General features: G+C 42.0%; 1 protein-coding gene across 3 annotated transcripts in view; it reads right to left on the bottom strand.

Moving 5' to 3' along the window:
- The window catches only part of rnaseh2b (ribonuclease H2, subunit B), a 34,815-nt gene extending 16,410 nt beyond the window's left edge, over nucleotides 1-18,405 (bottom strand). For all 3 annotated transcript variants that reach the window (XR_013547920.1, XM_078409436.1, XM_078409435.1), the window contains exons 1-7: nucleotides 18,250-18,405; nucleotides 12,284-12,355; nucleotides 8,538-8,645; nucleotides 6,481-6,557; nucleotides 3,907-4,024; nucleotides 2,860-2,924; nucleotides 488-593 (exon numbers count right to left, since the gene is read on the bottom strand). Coding sequence is in view for 2 of the 3 variants with exons in the window: in XM_078409436.1 (XP_078265562.1) it covers nucleotides 488-593; nucleotides 2,860-2,924; nucleotides 3,907-4,024; nucleotides 6,481-6,557; nucleotides 8,538-8,645; nucleotides 12,284-12,355; nucleotides 18,250-18,313 (610 nt within the window). In the remaining variant the exon portion in view is untranslated. The remainder of the gene's footprint in view (nucleotides 1-487; nucleotides 594-2,859; nucleotides 2,925-3,906; nucleotides 4,025-6,480; nucleotides 6,558-8,537; nucleotides 8,646-12,283; nucleotides 12,356-18,249) is intronic.
- Between the last annotated feature and the right edge of the window lie 285 nt (nucleotides 18,406-18,690).

Raw genomic sequence — 18,690 nt, 5'->3', positions numbered from 1 at the left:
GGGTACATAGACTTCAGAGAAACATGTGAATTTTACTGATCTCCATCCAGACTTGCCCTGCTTTCCTTACAAAATGTGATAGGATGCTGCTGGCCATTTGTCCTTTTGGAGCTTTTCATTCTTGGTTGGTCTTGCTTGTAAACAAATTAGCTGAGATGATTATGTCAGAAGCTGCTCTGTTTACAATAATGCTGATATCATCATGGCCAAGTCCAGACATGCAACATTTTAGCAGATAATACCAGTAACCAAACAACTAAATCTCCACAAACACCAACCAATTTATAAGCAAACACATAAAAAGATGACTGTTCACAAAAATACAAATAGTAAGATCACACGTCCAATTACGTATTCACTGATCAGAAAAATATATACCGTGATCTGGATTCCAATTTCGTCAATGCACTTTTTCATTGCTCAATCCAACCCAAGAAAATAACCTGCAAAGTTAATACCCAGCTAGATTCTAAAAGTGTGGACAAACCTTCCGTTGCTTCTGCAAGTTGTTTACTTCTAACCAACACACTGGATTGAACACCTCCACCGACAGAAACACCAGCACACTTTAGCACCTTTACAGTCCGTTCAGCCTATTTAAAACAAGAAACACAACGAATGAAAAAAAAAAGCAAAATATTGTGCAAGTTAGTACCAAGTCTAAAGGATTGAAAATGCTTAAACAGACTCTGCATACACAATGACCTAAATATTATATTTTTGCCCTTATGTCACACTATGCACAATCACAGCTGTTCATAAAGTGCTTTAAAGACGATGAACTATTTAAAAATTGTTATCATTTGGACGATGCTACTGTTTGGGGCAGTGCCTCGGGTCAATGAAGTCTAGGTCTACTCCAGTTCTGGAGGACTGAAAGTTCTTTATGCTTGACTTGTTTTAACTTTGCAAAGCAATGACCATATATTTTAGACAGAATAAGGTCTTAGAAGAAAAGGAAACCAAGACAATGCGACTTGGAAGAATGTGTTAAATTAAGCAGTCCTGACAGAGTCACCTGCAGCACAGCTCACAGAACACTCTTCGACAAGTCTGAAGTTCAGGTCCCAATCTAGAAACATGAGCACTAAAAGGAACACTGACCTGAAATGTTAACTTCGTTTCTCTCACTACAGACACTGCTCAACCTACTGAGCATCCATTCGTTTTTAATTCAGATTTTCAGAATCTGTAGCTTTTTGCTTTTCAAACACCAAACATGAGCTGACACACAATTGCAGCACTGAGGAAATACCACAGTAAATTGACATCTTATCAGATATTTTAGTTAGATGCTAAATACTATTTGAAAAGTAGGGAGGTGTGGCGATCCCTGGATATTAGGCCACTCCTAGGGTCAGTCCCCTCGGCACTTGACGGACAGGGACAAGGGACTGCCCACAGCCTATGGGGTTTCTACCCAGGGCTTTTTGGGGAGTGTTCATCCATTCGGTGGAACTCATTATGAGTGGATGCTCACAACCTGCATTAAAGAACTTTCAAAACCTGCCTATTTCTGGCCATGTCCAGGCCACTACAGAGGGAAATTATTCCTGAAATCTTGACAAATATTGATCTCCCAATCAAATAAGAAAAACTGATTATCTGGGTACTATAAGAAAATAACTGCAGATGCTGGTACAAATCGAAGATATTTATTCACAAAATGTTGGAGTCACTCAGCAGGTCAGGCAGCATCTCAGGAGAGAAGGAATGGGTGACGTTTCGGGTCGAGACCCTTCCTCAGACTGATGTCAGGGGGGCGGGACAAAGGAAGGATATCTGGGTACTATCATATTTCTATTTGCTATACGATGCTATATGCAAATCAGTTGCCATGTTTTTTGGATTACTAGTATCTACACTGCGTTCATCATTAGATGCAAACAGTTTGGAACTTCCAGAGAAGCTCTATAAATGTGAAACCGTCAGTCCTTAATCTGTTCACAAGTGTCCAGAAAGAGCAATTAGATGGTCAGATAATACTGGCAGCCAGGAGAAATACCCAGCTCTTCTTCAGAACATAGGATTGGGAGCTTTCATGATCACCCAAGGGGGAAGATGGGAATTTGACTAATTTGAAAGATGGCACTGCCGCAGTACAGCATTTCCTTATAACAGCACAAACGTGGGGTCCAGGTTATGTACTCAAGTTATGTACTCATGCTATTCTGTCAGCTGATATCAGTTCCATTAAAAATCACCAATATAAAAATTAAATTCAGCAAATTAAATTCAGCAAACTGAAAGACTTTCTAATAGATAAGCATGATGTAGGTGCTGCCAAACGTATTCACTTGCTATATAACAAAAATCAGGAACTCAGAGCCAAATATGTTAATTGAAACAGACCCCAACACAAGCAAGAAAATACCAAATTCATTCCTCAGTTTGGTTCAATTCAATCTCTAGTCATTGGTGTAAATTAAAGAGGGCAAGAAACAATCCTGTGCACTGTTTTTCATTTGTGATCAACAGCAAGTTCTGAGAGGGGCACGGAGCTGAGGGAGAATTGGGAACACTTTTGGGTGCTGACATTAAAACAGAACTTTACAAACAACTAAATTCCTTCTCTCCAGAGATGCTGCCTGTCCCGCTGAGTTACTCCAGCATTTTTGTCTACCTTCGATTTAAACCTGCATCTGCAGTTCTTTCTTACACAAACTAAATTCCTAATGACACTGATTTCCTGTGATTTCTACAAGTGCTAACAAAGAATCCTCACTGCCGGTCGTATACTCAGAATCACCACCAAAGCTCTTGGCCTGGACTTCACTTTTGACAGTGGATGAGTGGGGATACAATCCGCTAGGAAGTCTATACCTTTCATAAAATATAAAATACAATTAAATATATCACCTTCTTTTTTAGCCACACAAGGGTTTTCTCTCTGTTATACTTATAAAACTTTCGATCACCCATTTCTAAAGGAAAAAAGACAAAACAAGACAGTAAAATGATTATCCCATGTCAGGAATAACAGAAATAAACAGATATACAAAAGTATATTAACAAAAGAAAATCATTCTAACTGGGAGTGTTGCTTCAGTGTTGTTTCTTTATTTAAATTAGGACATAACATTGCCACGTATCTGATTGTCCCCAAAACACTTAATATTTTTGCCACAAGGAGTAACTAGCCTTCAATATGTAGTTCCTCCAAATAGTTTAGCATTCCGATTTCCTCTCTGCCTCTTCCTATGTACCAGAGGTGTTAACAGGCTGCTGGGCGGTCTTAGTTTCCCCATAAAGATTGGTTCCTCATGAAATTGGTACTGGGAGTTTCTGCACAGAAACAATGTGATCAAGTTTAGACAATCTGACAAAATAATCTAGAAGGGGAAATTTATTAGTGGGATCTCTTGTATCCTCCTGAAAGGGCAGATAAGGCTGCATTTACTGTTACACTGGAAAACAGATCCTCTGAGATAACAGCATCCTCCCAGTATTGACTGGAGTGTTACTTTAGGTTACGTACTCCGGTCCCTCGTGAGGGATTTGAACCCTCAGCTTCTGACTCAGCAGCAAGACTGCTTTTGTTCATTCAGAGATGATACCAGCCAACAGTTCCCATCACAGCATCAAATTGAGTATACTAGTCTCTCCAATAATGCATCACAACAAACCACAACAACCAAACATGAGACCACAAACAGAGCCTAACCCAGTCAAGCTTCAAAAGCTTGCAATTTCTTGACAATGTTGACAAGGCGATGGATTTTTAACTTACAAGGTCAGAAACTTTTGACCTTTCAAAACCAGGAACCAGATATAATCACAGAAAATTATCACAAAATGCATCATTGGAACTAGGAAAGAGCAATAAAGGTAACTGAAATTCTTGCAGTGCAGTTAAAGGAGAGGAGTTTAGGAAGTTAAAGTAGTTCTTGGTTTCCAGTGCACTACCTTTTTCATCAGTGATACAATGGAGTGATTGCAAAGTCCTCGAACATTTCAGTACATTGGCGCATTCGGGAAAATCTTCATCCTTTAGTACCTGATCAGTTGGCTCAAATTTTCCTTGCTGGGGAAAAAGGACATTTTTTTTTTAAAAGGTAAAAGAAGCAATGGTGGAGAATAAAACTGCTAAGGAATTCAACAATTTTAACAAGAAATTAATACTTGTGGGCTGTGAATTTCTTCCAATTGTGGAACAGTGTATGCATTCCACAAATAATTGCTGATATTAAAAATTTCAATGTCAATTTATTTTGGATCCTACCAAATTTTGGCATCTTCCCAGCTTTTGACATTTTGGGCTGCACTCACAAATTCGAGTTGAGAGGTCTCATCTCTGTAAGATAACACATTCTCCCTTAGATCTACCAGTAACCAATTTGATCATCCTCATGTCTGAGTTATTCTTGTTACAGTAAATGTTCTGGTGCTTTTAGACAAGCATAATCCACCAGCATAATCAAGGACCAGTCTCACCTTAGTCACACCCTCTTCTCCCCTCTCCCATCCGGCAAGAGGTACAGAAATCTGAAAACGCACATTTCCAGATTGAGGGACAGTTTCTTCCCAGCTATCAGGCAATTGAACCATCATCTCACCATTTAGAGTGCAAGTCTGACCTCTCATGACCTTTGAGCTATCTTTAATCGAACCTTATCTTGCATAAAATGTTGTACCCTTTGTGCTTTATCTGCACACTGCTGGCGGCTTGATTGTAATCATGTATAGTTGTTTTATTTGACTGGATAGCACATAGAAATATAGAAAATAGGTGCAGGGCATTAGGCCCTTCGAGGCAGCACCGCCATTCAATATGATCATGGCTGGTCATCCAGAATCAGTACCCTGTCCTGCTTTCTCCCCATATCCCTTGATTCCGTTAGCCCCAAGAGTTATATCTAACTCTCTCTTGAAAATATCCAGTGAATTAGCCTCCACTGCCTTATGTGGCAGAGAATTCCACAGATTCACAACTCTCTGGTTGAAAATGTTTTTCATCATCTCAGTCTTAAATGGCCTACCCCTTATTCTTAAACTGTGACCCCTGGTTCTGGAACAACACATAACAAAAGCTTTTCATTGTACCTTGGTCCACGAGACAATAATAAACTAAATCAAGTGCATCTGGCAAAAACTCCAAGTGAACTAATAAATCTGGAGAAGCCTCTCCATACCAAAATAACCTTAGTGTTGATAGTGTCTCTTTATTTCATAAGAGGGTTATCAGAGCGAACTGCAGGATACAAAATTGGAGTCAACCTGATTGTAAGGAATTTATGCAATAGTAAATCCAAGCTAATTTATAATGAAAGGCCGAGATAGAGTGGACATGGAAAGTATGTTTCCAGTAATGGCAGAGTCTAGAACTCTAGAGAGTTTAAAGCCCCTGTCCCACTTCAGTGATTTTTTAGGCGACTAGGCTGTCGCCACACGGTCGCCAGGGTGTCGCTTGTATGGTCGTGAGTAGTCTCCAAAGAGTCGTAGCGCTTTTCTGGTCACCGCTGGATATTGTAAATGTTTAAAAAAATTCGGCGACTGTTATTTTGACGCCAATGATCGTAGCTTGACGTCTCCTGACGTAGGCGCTGTTGTAGTTTGTCGCCAGGTGATGTAGGTTGTCGCCAGGTTGTCGCCAGGTGACGCAGATTGTCGCCGGTGCTGACTTTGTAAAATTCCAAGTGTGGACTTGATCTGATCATCCATCAGTGTAATGTGTCCATAAATGAAGTTAGGTTTTGTATGTTTTTGCACTTGTATTCTGTTTAAAGTTTGAATTTTAAAGTTTGAAGTTTGAAGTTTATTGAAATTTATTACAATATTTTTGTATGCACTGTTGTATGTTCTTATCAACCTTTAAAACATTTTTGTTTGAATATCAATAAAGGAAACTCTTGGCATTTTGACGGAAAATTGATGTACGAAGTTATTGTATTTCAGAGTAGTTTCTCATGGCATCACTTTCAAATAGTCATGATGCAGAATGATTGGAAACCCTACCGTACACCCCCTTTTATAAGGAAACCGGTTGTCGGTAACTTGCCGTAGCTTGCCGTCGACCAGGTGGTAGGTTGTTGTAGCTTGTCGTAGACATTGTCGTAGGAGGGTCCAGTCGCCGGTTTTTCGGCGACCTGCTACGACTATGATAGTCGTCGGCAGTCGCCTTAAAAAACGCCTAACTGGGAAGGGCCTTACAGGGCACATGCTCAGAATAAAAGGACATACTTTTAAAATGGAGATGAGGAGAAATTTCTTTAGCCAGAGGGTGGTGAATCTGTGGAATTCTTTGCCACTGACGAGTATTTTTAAAGCAGAGATTGATAGGTTCTTGATCAGTGAGGGCGTCTAAAGTTAAGGGGAGAAGGCAGAAGAATAGGGTTGAAATTGAAAAATAGATCAGCCGTGATCAAATGGAGGAGTTGACTGGATGGGCCGAATACCCTAACACTGCTCCTATTAATTTACTCCTTTTCCACATTTCATAATGTCAGCAAAGTAGTTATCTAGTAAACGAAAACAACTTACCTTTTCACTGGCATTAATAAGGTATGGTAGTACCAGAAACAGTGGATCCAGGGGTGTAGCAAACAGCAGCCTTCCATCTTGAAAGAAAGAATAAGAATGAAGACAAGTTTATTCATCATTGCTTATCATTCAATTACTGACATCCGGAACCAGATGCATTTTTAAATTAACATACTGAAGCTTGTTGAAACATGCGAGTTTACACAGCTTGGTTGCTTTGAGATCAAGAGTTGTAGAAAGCAACAAACAACTGAGCCCCTTCACATCACCCACCCTGTGTGCATGAAATGACACTGCAATTTGCAATCCCTTGTTGGTTTGGAAATAGTTGGAGATTCTAGCTTACACTCCAGAAAAACTAGTACTAATTCTGGACTGTAATAAGCAGCTCTATTACTGCCAGAGGTCTTGGCTTATGGTTGAAATATAGATGCCAGTAATCCATCTAACATTTATCCAATTGCTGCATGTGTTATATGTGCTAAAAAAAATCCAGGAATGTTTGCATCACTGCCATTTATTGCTCTACCAGACCTGTCTTACAAAAAGAATACCGTGATGGATCATTGTAGAAGGAAGGTAAAGGATGGTGTGAGATTGGAATTACATACAAGATAAGGGCAGCAAATATCCTTCAGGAAAAGCCACGAGTGAAGCAGATAGTGGTTTAAAATAATATCCAAAAATTTTGCAGAATTTCCGTACATTATTCTGTGCAAATTTATAATAACCACAAGACCAAATGAATATCTGCTAAGCACTTTGGAACCAAGGGATAAGAAAGGGACATTTTTTTCAAATCCTTATGATGTGCATGCTTTTATACAAAATGTTCAAAAATATCCTGCCGGTTACAATGCCCGGACATTTCTTGAAACCCGGCTCAAAGTTCTGTAATTCTCCCTCATCGGCTCTCCCTTCCGCCAAGATTCTCCTTAAAAACTATCTTAACATCTCCTTAGGCATTTAATGCCAGATTATTTTCAAAACTTCAGCAGGCTCTTTGGGATGTTCCACAACAGAAGACACAATCCAAATGCAGTTTATTATTGTTGGAATCTCCTGTATTTAGTGTGTGAAACCTTCTTAATCTATATCCAAGTTACATCAAAACCCAGATCAGATTAACAGTGGATTCCTGCTTCTTTGTGAGAGTACACTAAAGAGAATGCCAAATGTTCAGCAGTGCTTTGCGAAAATAGGTAGCATAAAGTGGAACTGCAGTAATCGTGCTCATTACCCAACAGAATTCAGAGTCCATCTGAAGGAGTAAACCAAAGTGCAACTTGAGACCTACATTTCTTGATGTAATTAGATTATCACAAATACATGTTGCCAGGTATTTATGGGCATTTTGTTTTAGGAAACAAATGTTTGCTGCAATAATAGGAAACATGAAGTCAATGACTGGATGGTAAGGCATTGTAAATTCTTAACTTGGTTTCAGAGTTACTAATGTCTTCTGTGCACCAACTAAATCGGAAAGTCGGGTTAGTCTTAATATAGCACAGCAAAAATAAAACTATCTAAATTAGTCCAACCATTCACATATAAAGCCCTAAATGGACATTCCCCCCCCTACATCAAAAATCTTCTAACCCACCTCTCTAACTCCAGGTCCCTCAGGTCGGCCGACTTGGGGCTACTCACTATCCCGCGGTCTAGGCTTAAGCTCAGGGGTGACCGCGCTTTTGCGGTTGCAGCTCCTAGACTGTGGAACAGCATCCCTCTCCCCATCAGAACTGCCCCCTCCATCGACTCCTTTAAGTCCAAGCTCAAAACCTATTTCTACTCCCTAGCGTTTGAGGCCCATTGAGGAGGCGCTGTGAACTGTTTTTTATATGCTGTTATGTTTGTGTGCTAGTATGTTTCATTTTTTTTTCCCTTAGTACCTAATCAGATGTACAGCACTTTGGTCAACGTGGGTTGTTTTTAAATGTGCTATACAAATAAAATTGATTTGATTTGATTTGATATTCTTACAATTATATTGTGCACTGTAATCAGAATAACAAATGGTGTGCCAGTAAAAATACTTAAGGCACAGGGGTACTCACCACGCTGAACAGACTGACCAATAAACCAAGAATGATGGTCTTCGTCAAAAGCCTTCACTTCATAAACCTGTTTGCAATCACTGCTAAAAAGGTACAAGGCACCATTTCCTGAATAAGGTAGAGAAAATGTAAGTGCATTCAAAACTCTGTTCAATCGATAAGTTCAACAGCAGAAGAAATTGGAAGACTCAAATCCAATATAATTATTTTCGCAAACAGATCAGCAGACAAAGACCACACCGAAAATCAAAGATTAAAACAGAAAATGATGGAAGCACAAAGTCAGACAGCATCAGTAGAGACAGAAACAGAAGTAATATTTGAAGTCAATGGACAGAATTAAGATAATCATCAACAGACTCTGAGGGAGACAAGAAGAGGTTTTAGGTAAAGCAGAGAATTAGAAATTTGTTATATACTTGCAGCTGAAGGCAAGGATTGCAGAGGTCAAATTGCAAGGGATTATTTGTCAGAGAGTGGATGTAGAGAGACTGATGGGATAGATATCTGATCATTTAACTAATGGCAGTGGGCTTCTTCATGGGTCTGTGTGCAGTATCGAAAATTATGTACCATGCTCAGCAAACTCTGTATATTGTTTGGCATTGTTACAAATGGCCTCGAGCTTTCAAGCCTGGCATATATGAACCATTTCAACACAATGTTTCTGTTCCAACTAGAAAATGACTTCAAAACTTGAGAAATCCTGATGTAGTCATTGCTCTTTCCAAGGTTTTGTGGTATCAAAATTAAATGCCAACTTGCTGCATTAATTTGTCACATGTCATTCATTAAGTCTGCAAAGTTGGCAGTCCACAAATTTATCCTATTAAAACTAGCCTTTAAATATTAACATAAAATGAGAGCCAGGCCATTCAGGGACATTTGGAATATTTATGTGGTAGATCTATTGAATTAACTCCCGTGAAAAAGAATGGTTAATCTTGTGATCCACATTCAAATATTGAATGGTATAGATGAGGCTTAAGAGGATTCAGGTGACAAAAATGAGGAAATTCAAAGAGAAATAACAGAAATAGGATAGTGAATGAAAAGTAGAATATGTTAGAAAGGTACCGAGCATACAAACATAAGAGTATACTATCTGCAATTACAGCCAGGGGAAAGAGATAAAATGACAATATTCAAAAACAAGATCAGTGAACTGAAGATCATGAATAGAAATAAACGGGCGCGATCAAATAGCATTTGTGGAGGTGACCCTACAAAGTGACCCAGGCCTTGAATTCAAAATTCCACAATGTTTAACTTATTCAGGAGATGGGGAAGATGGAGGAGGAGGAGTGGCAGCCCCAATAATAAAAAAATTGAATAAAAGCTGTGGAGAGGAAGAACCTTTCCTCAGAAAACCAAGTAAAACAGTTTGGATGGATCTAATAAATAACACGAAGCAGAAAACATTGATGGGAGCTGTCTACTGGCCCCTGATAATGTATTGTACAATTAAAGAAACATGTACCATGGTATTACAATAATGAGGGAACTGTAATTGATACGTTGATGGCATAAATCAAATTAGAAGTCAAGTGAAGGACAAATTCATTGAGTTTACACCACGTGGCTTATGAGATCTATGCTGAGTAACCAATGAGGGAACAGTGTATAGTATTAAATATTCTTGAAGTTAAGGGCCTTTAAGAAAGTGATTAAAATAAAATAGAAATTCTACTTGAAAATAGAAAGTGATTTAATTCAATAGAGTCACACTGCACAGAAACAGGGCCTTCAGCCCATGTCGAATAGGATTCCCCATCTAAGTTAGTCCGTTCTGCCTGCGATTGGCCCATATCCCTTTAAACCTTCGCTATCAATGTACTTATCCAAATGCCTCTTAGTGTTATAGTACGTGCCCCAACTACCCAAACACAAAGATTTTGAATATAAACAAGACAAACTACAAGCTGAGTCATAAATTGTTTCTGATTGCAGAACTATATTAAAATATATTATAGTAAACATGCAATGGCCAACATTTAAAGGAATTAAGAGTTTACAACAAATACATTTATTTAAGGCATAAAAAACAAATATGAAAATTGGTCAAAGCATTGTTTCGCAAGAGAAGTTATAGACACTATTTGTCTGTACAGAAAAAACTGTGCTGATGTAAAAGATTAGCTGTAAGCTAATTAAATTGTGGAACAGGCATGAAAGACAAAATGGTCTTCTGCTTCTATTTTTCCACGATCCTATATTTGAATGTCAGAACTGGCCCTGCTTTTAAATTTCACTTTTATGCTTCAGCATACTATACAGAATAGTTTATCCACCTGCAGTGACCAAAAGGAAAAGTATCTGTCAGATCTCTGCTTTTGGCATCAGTGGAATCACTCTGGATTGATTTCACTGATGACAGATGTCAAATGTAACTAAACCAAACAATAAATGAACTGGCATGACAGCCAGTTTGCCTCTGTCCATCAGTGGACTGATTTCCCAGGCTGCTGAGAGAAGGAAAGGCAAACCCAGCAAGATATTTGAAACGGGTAAGATTTCTAAATTTAGGCGTTGTTTAATTATAAGCTGGTAAGCAAATACAGGTGATTATTGAATCATTATGGAACACACCTGGGGCCCATACAATCCCCAATTCAATCCAGTCTGTGCCGGCACCCTGAGCCCTTCCAATAATGAATGGGCCTTATGCAACAAAGGACATTGTTCTAAACCACACACGTTTATAAAACGAAGAGGTGGGAGAGCAGCCAGGAAGTGCACTGGAATAGTCACATATCCACCGGGTGGCGCCGCCAGCGATGGCAGCCTCGCCAACAGTCTGTCTGTCTTTTAATGTTATTTTTAGTGTGTTTTAAAAGTATGTGTTAATGTTCTCTGGTTTGTTTTATGTGGGGGCGGGCGAGGGGGTCAGGGGAAACTTTTTTCAATCTCTTATCATGCTGGAGATGTGATTGTTTTCCAGATCATATCTCCAGTCACTCTGTGACCTAACATCATGGAGCTGGCGGCCTTGCTCAAGACTGACTTTGAGCCCCACCGCTGGGCCGTGGACGTACCATCAGAACCTGCGATCCTTTGTTAGACATGATTTCAATGACAACGGGAGAGAATCCAGTTGACAAAGAGTTAATTAGAGAACCTATAAATAAATTATGCTCTACTGTCCAATCTGTACCCTCCAGAAAGGAGACTATGTGGTCAGGCAAACCCTTTATGATGCGAGACCGATCAAATAAACCGATCAAATAAATAGACCTTTAGTAAGGTCTGAAGACATTCTTGTTCCACAAATTTCAGTTCCGTTTTTACATTCCGAAGTGTATTGTGTTATTTATACTTACATATATTAGTTAAATGGAGAAGTCAGATAATAACAGTTAGTTAAGATGTCACAGAGGAATAGAATCATGGGACATTTGCATCACAAGAAACTTCAATAAAAGAGCTATCCAACTTTAATTCCAGCATTCAATCCATGGTCTAGCAGGTAATGGCTCTTCAAGTATACATCTGGCCCTTTCTGAATGTGGTGAGGGGTTCTGCCTCCACTATCGGATCTGTCTCCATGATTACCACCCCTGGCATCATGTTCCAAGCACCCACTACTCCTTGTTAAAAAAGTCCACACTTTTAAACTTTCCCCCTCTGACCTTAAAAGTATGCCCTCTAGATGTTAACATTTCCAAGGTGACGGAGTTTAGCGAGTACAACCAAACAATAATACTATTATTAGCAAACTTAGTGCATTGATCACCCTTGATACCTACTCGTTTTAGGATTCCGAAGTCTTGTAAAAACAGGACCAGAATCAATCTTCTCCGGTGTATCGACAATCGACTCTGAAACAGGTAAATCAAAAAGATTATTTTAAAACACATTTTATTAAATGTGCATAAATCTGCATTAAAAAAATGCAGGAGGCATTCAGCATATGTGGAAAGAAAAACAAAATTACATTTCACATTGAAGATCGTTCAATAGGGGGATTGCACGGCATGCGAGGTCACGATGCGAGGGTGTTGCAGTTGAATGTTGCGGCTGCATTTTGCTGCAGCTCGGCTTTACCCATCTTCTCCCATCAGCCCGTCTCCGGCTCCCTCCCGGCACTCCGAGTGTCCCGACACCTCTCCCTGTTCCTGTGCTCCTCGCTCCTCCAGGCACGGCGCCCCTGCTCCGCGCCTCGCTTCCTGCAGCTCTTCGGCTCCTCATCGCTCCTGCTGGCCCTCCAGCCCTCCTGCTCGCCATCTCCATCAGCCGGGCTCCGTTTCCACTTGGCCGGCGCTCAACACCTCGTGGCTGGGGCCGCCGAGCAGAGCCCTCTGCCTCGGCTCCCACGCCCAGCCCAGCTCTCGTTGCTGCTCGGCCTCCGCTGCCGATCGGCCTCTCCCCGGTCCCCTTCCTCCTCCTCTTCGGGCTCGACACTCCGCTCCTCCTCCAAGGCCGTTGAGCACGGCTTGGGCCCTTTGCCCTCAGATGGGTCACCGACCTCCAGCGCTCGTTGCTTCTGCCCCTGCAGACCCTCCAGGCCCCTCGGCTCGGGTTCTTCCCGCTGCTCCTCTCCCAGCTCGCTCAACCCCGTCCTTTCCTCCTCCTCCTCCTCTTCTTCTTCTTCTCCCCCCTCCGGCCAGTCGGCCTTGCTCTTCTGCCTCCCTTCCCGGCCGCGTTTCCCCTTCTCCCACCGGCTAGCCAGATGTCTTCCCAGCTGCTTCTTGCATCCGCGGGCTTTGCAGCCCTTCTCCGGTTCCTCTTCCTCCGCCAGATCCTCCTGCTTCTTCCCCATTTTTTTTAGGGCACAAAAATTGACCGTTTTGACATTTTTTTCAAGGTAAGAACGTACATGTTGCATGTGTTATTAGTATATGCCGGAAGCTGCCATGTCCTCCAGATGGCTTGAGCGACTCCGTGCGTCACACCCTTTGACCTTACGACATTATGTGCAATCCCCCTATAGACCATCTTCAATCTGAAACATTAACTCAATTTATTTTTCCACAGTGTTTTCAGTTATTTTAGATTGTCTAATAAAACAGAAAAGCTGAAGGAACAAAAACAAATATTAACAAGCTGGATCATGATTTTAGCTTTCAGTTCAAAAGACATGTTGTTGTGCTCACTTGAGCAATTGACCACCCTGATAGCTAAATTGGTCCTCATGTTCCAAATGCCTTTTCTACACGCCAAAAATTACAATCTGCTTCCTTGCCTTGCAGAAGGTTGCAATGTTATTGTGCACTAATACAAATTGGCTAGGTATGTACATTAATAGAAAGGAACCAAAAATATGAGGCCTGCCTAATTCACAGTGGTTTGAGTCACAAAATTATCATTTACATGACTATTTACACTAGCATATCTATTTGTATTAATAAAACATTTCAAAGTGCCATAGAGGAAAGAGTTATTAGATAAAATATGAGGCAAAGCTACACTAAGGATATTCCGAGAGGAAACCAGAAGGGAGCAGAGGAAAAAAAAGTGCAGAGAAATAGAATGGAGGATATATGCTCAAAGTCCAGGCTTATGTTTAAACAAAACAAAGGGGAGAGAATATTAATTTACAATAATTTTATCTGGAATGTGCAGTTAAGCTGGACCACTGTGCATAGTTTAGTTACTGCTCTGCAGGAAAAATCAATTTGTTCGGTTGTGAGGAAAGGCTGGCTCCATTTTCCTTGGAGCAGAGGTGATAACTGTTAATTTCAAACATGTTCACCTTATTTAATTTGAAATTGATTGTGTTTGAAACCTAAACAACCACTCAGACAAGCCCGTCTGCAGCAATCTAAAAAAATGCACAAGTGGTGACTGATGAAGATTTCATCTCAAATCCACTTTCCATGCTGTAACACACCAGTGATAATGTAAAGATCACAATTCTTCAGGCAGGTTTCCCAACAATCTTTCTAAGCAAGGAAACACTGTGGAACATAGGGGAGATTTTAACTTTTAGCATATTAGGTCAGAATTAACAAAACCCAAGAAATCCCAAATATGCCCACTACTTTCAATACTGTGTATCAAGAATAAATTAAAAGACAAAAACATTCATTCCAAGTCTGATCCAAAATCTCTCCAGGGATTTCTGAGGCACACACCACTCCACATCAGTGACACCGCTGTGGAGGTAGTCAGTAGCACTAAGTTCCTGGGGGTACAGATCACAGACAGTCTGACCTGGTCCCTAAACACTGCATCTCTAGTCAAGAGAGCCCAGCAGCGGTTGCACTTTCTGCGCCGGATGAGAAGAGCACACCTCCCCCATCCCATCCTCACCACTTTCTACAGAGGCACCATAGAGAGCATACTGACCAACTGCATCTCTGTCTGGTTTGGGGACTGCAAAGCCTCAGACTGGAAGTCCGTGCAGAGAGTGGTGAGGACGTCTGAGAAAATTATCGGGACTTCACTTCCTTCCATCCAGGACATTGCACACAAACGCTGCTTGACCAAGGCCAAAAACATTATTAAAGACCCCACCATCTCCATCATGGACTGTTCACCCTGCTGCCCTCTGGTCAAAGGTACTGCAGCATACGGAGCAGAACAGCCAGGTTCTGCAATAGCTTCTTCTCCCGAGCTATCAGACTCTTGAATTCGCAATAATCCGCCGCCATTATTTTATGTGCGAGTTATTATTATTTTTTTTTAATCAATTTTTATTATTTGGTGTTACATTGTGAGCCAGATGCAACGGAATTTCATTCAAATATGCACTCGTCTGGTGTATAGTTTTGAATGACAATAAAGTTATATTCATTCATTCATGTATCTTAGTTGAAGCCATCTGTACATATGGTACTGAAGAAGCTCTTTTTGGTTTCCCTCATTTTAGTTGCAGCATTCAATCCATTAGATTTCTTGGTTAAACAAACATTTAACATTATTGCTGATCAACATTTTTTCAGGTTACGTTTCTGCATCCAGTTATTGATTAAATATTGCTCCTCAGTTGTTCATACCCAGCTTCTTCCTTTTATATTTGTACCACCATACACTTCGAGCTTTTGTGTGCCAGTCAGTTTAACCTCAATGGCAGGAAAGGTTTGAGAAATATTGATTTGGGACAGAAATAATAGTCATCGGTGGAAAAATGAAGACAACTAGTATGGCTTTGATAAGGGCTAGGAATGCTTAACAAAATTGATTAAATTTTTGATAAGATAGAGAAGAGATATATTGGCATTAGATGCAGACCAAGAGAGATTCACTTGGCTACTTCCTGGAATGAGGAGGCTATCCTATCATGAACAACATGTTCTTTGTGGTTTAGCAGAACGAGGGGTGATGCAAGATCTTTTGACAGTATGACAGTGAAGATGACAATATGTTTTCACTCACGGGCAAATTTCAAAGAAGGGATCAGTTACAAGATTAGAGAGCAGTTATTTAAAACTAAGATGCAGAGGATTATGTTTTTGAGGTAATTGAATAACGGGGGGCGTAATTGTCCTGTAATGGTGCAGCCAGAATTGTACAAAATATTCGCAACATGACTTCCTGACTCTTATACTCAATGCCCCAATCAATGATTGCAAACATGTCTTCTTTACCACTCTTATCTACTAGTGTTGCTGCCTTCAGGGACTTGGACCCCAAGATTCCTCTGTACATCAATGCTTGCTGTTGAGCTTGCCATTATTGCATACTTTCCCTTACATTCACTCTCCCAAAGCACAACACTTCACAAGTGCTTGGCGTCAATTTCATATGCCATTTCACCACCCATTTCTCTTCCTAATCTATATCCCAAAATAGACTTTGAAAAACTGCCTCACAGTTTGCAACTCCACCAATTTTGGTGTCTGCAAACTCACTATCCAATCCATCAACATCCAACTCATAAAATCACAGAGATCGCAGCCCAAAAAAAGTGCCAGCATGACCCCACATGGGCAGGAGACGTTTCGAGTCTGGACCCCTGAAACGTTGGAGAATAATGGTTCCAGGTTGCGGGAATGCGGTTCCTTAGGTCAGGGTGGGAACACCGTCACTTTTAAGGGCGGCAAGGTGGCGCAGCAGTAGAGTTGCTGCCTTCCTTACAGCGCCAGAGGCCCAGGTTCGATCCTGACTATGGGTCCTTGTCAGTCCAGAGTTTGTATGTTCTCCCCTGACTCTCAATCTGAAGTAGGGTCTTGACCCAAAGCGTCACCTATTCCTTTTCTCCAGAGATGCTGTCTGACCCGCTGAGTTACTATCTCCCTGTGACCTGCGTGGGTTTTCTCCGATGCCCCGGTTTCCTCCCATACTCCAAAGACGTAGGTTAATTAGCTTCAGTAAAAAATGTAAATTGTCCGGAGCTATGTGTAGGGTGGTGTAGGTGTGCAGGGATCGCTGGTCGGTGCGGACTCAGTGGGCCAAAGGACCTGTTTACGTGCTGTATCTCCACACTAAACTGAACTTTAATAAGGACCCACACAGGAGATCGGTGGGCAAAATTAGAGCACATGGTATTGAGTGAAGAGTATTGACATGGAGAGAATTGGTTGGCAGACAGGAAGCAGAGTAGGAATAAACGGGTCCTTTTCAGAATGGTAGGCAGTGGCGAGTGGAGTGCCGCAAGGCTCGGTGCCGGGGCCATAACTATTTACAATATATATTAATCATTTGTATGATGGAATTAGAAGTAACACTAGCATGTTTGCAGATGACACAAAGCTGGGTGGCAGTGTGAACTGCGAAGACGATGTTAGGAGGTTGCAGGGTGACTTGGACAGGTTGAGTCAGTGGGCAGATGAAGTATAATGTAGATGTGAGATTATCCACTTTGGCGGCAAAAACAAGGAGGCAGATTATTATCTCAATGGTGTCAGATTAGGTAAAGGGGAAGTGCAACGAGACCTGGGTGTCCTTGTACACCAGTCACTGAAAGTAAGCGTGCAGGTACTGCAGGCAGTGAAGAAAGTTAATGGCATGCCGTCCTTCATAACGAGAGGATTTGAGTAGAGGAGTAAAGAGGTCCTTCTGCAGTTGTATAGGGCCCTGGTGAGACCACATCCGGAGAACTTTGTGCAGTTTTGGTCTCCTAATTTGTGGAAGGACGTCCTTGTTATTGAGGCAGTGCAGCGTAGGTTCACGAGGTTGGCGGGACTGTCATGAGGAAAGATTGGAAAGACTGGGCTTGTATTCACTGGAGTTTAGAAGGATGAGAGGGGATCTGAAAGAGATGTATAAAATTATGAAAGGACTGGACAAGCTAGATGCAGGAAAAATGTTCCCAATGTTGGGGGAGTCCAGAACCAGGGGCCACTGTCTAAGAATAAAGGGGAGGCCATTTAAAACTGAGGTGAGAAGAAACCTTTGCACCCAGAGTTGTGAATTTGTGGAATTCTCTACCACAGAGGGCAGTGGAGGCCAATTCACTGGATTAATTTAATAGATAAGAGCTGCAGGGGATAGTGGAATCAAGGGATATGGGGAGAAGGCAGGCACAGTGTTACAGCCATGATCACAATGAATGGCGGTGCTGGCTCGAAGGGCCAAATGGCCTCCTCCTGCACCTATTTTCTATGTTTCTCTGAACTGAACCCTCGGTCCCCGGGGCACCGGCGCGCGCTTTCTGCTTCACTGCGCATGCCCAGCGCTGGGCTGCCGCGCACGCGCGCTGATGGAGCAGGGCTTCGGCCTGGAGAGGCGAGCGAGAGTGAGCGCGCGCGCGCGCGCGCGGGCGAGCGCTGCCCGTGCACCGGGAGGGCGGCTCGTGGATCTGCTTCCACCCGGCCGCGGCGCCCCTCACCTGGAGCGAGCAGCACCCACTGGGCAGAGGGCGGCTCCCGCGCGCGGCTCTTTCTGCCGAGCATCTTGGCGATGGCGTCAGCGGGAGGGTCACTGGCACCGCCCCGTCACCGCGGGGGCGGGAGGGAAGCATGGCCACAGCCAATTAATGCAAGAGTAACCACTATCCGACTAACTAAGCCAAGGCACGGGGATATCATCAATATAAACCGATGACCTCTCAATCGTGTGTGGATGGCAGTGTAGTCGGGAGCAGTCGTGTTCTGCTTTTCACTGAGAGTAAAGCGCCATCCCCCCATCACCTTGTCTTTGTGGTGCGCTCCCCCGTGAAGGACCGTCCCCGCGAGCGCCCAGTGCGGAGTCGCTGCAACCAGAGGACGGGGCTCACTGGCGGATGCGTAGGAAGGAAGTGCAGATGCTGGTCCACACCCAAGATAGACAC

This window comes from Rhinoraja longicauda, chromosome 12 (genome assembly GCF_053455715.1).
Source record: "Rhinoraja longicauda isolate Sanriku21f chromosome 12, sRhiLon1.1, whole genome shotgun sequence".
Taxonomy (NCBI): Eukaryota; Metazoa; Chordata; class Chondrichthyes; order Rajiformes; family Arhynchobatidae; genus Rhinoraja; species Rhinoraja longicauda.
This window is presented reverse-complemented; position numbering and strand designations above follow the sequence as displayed.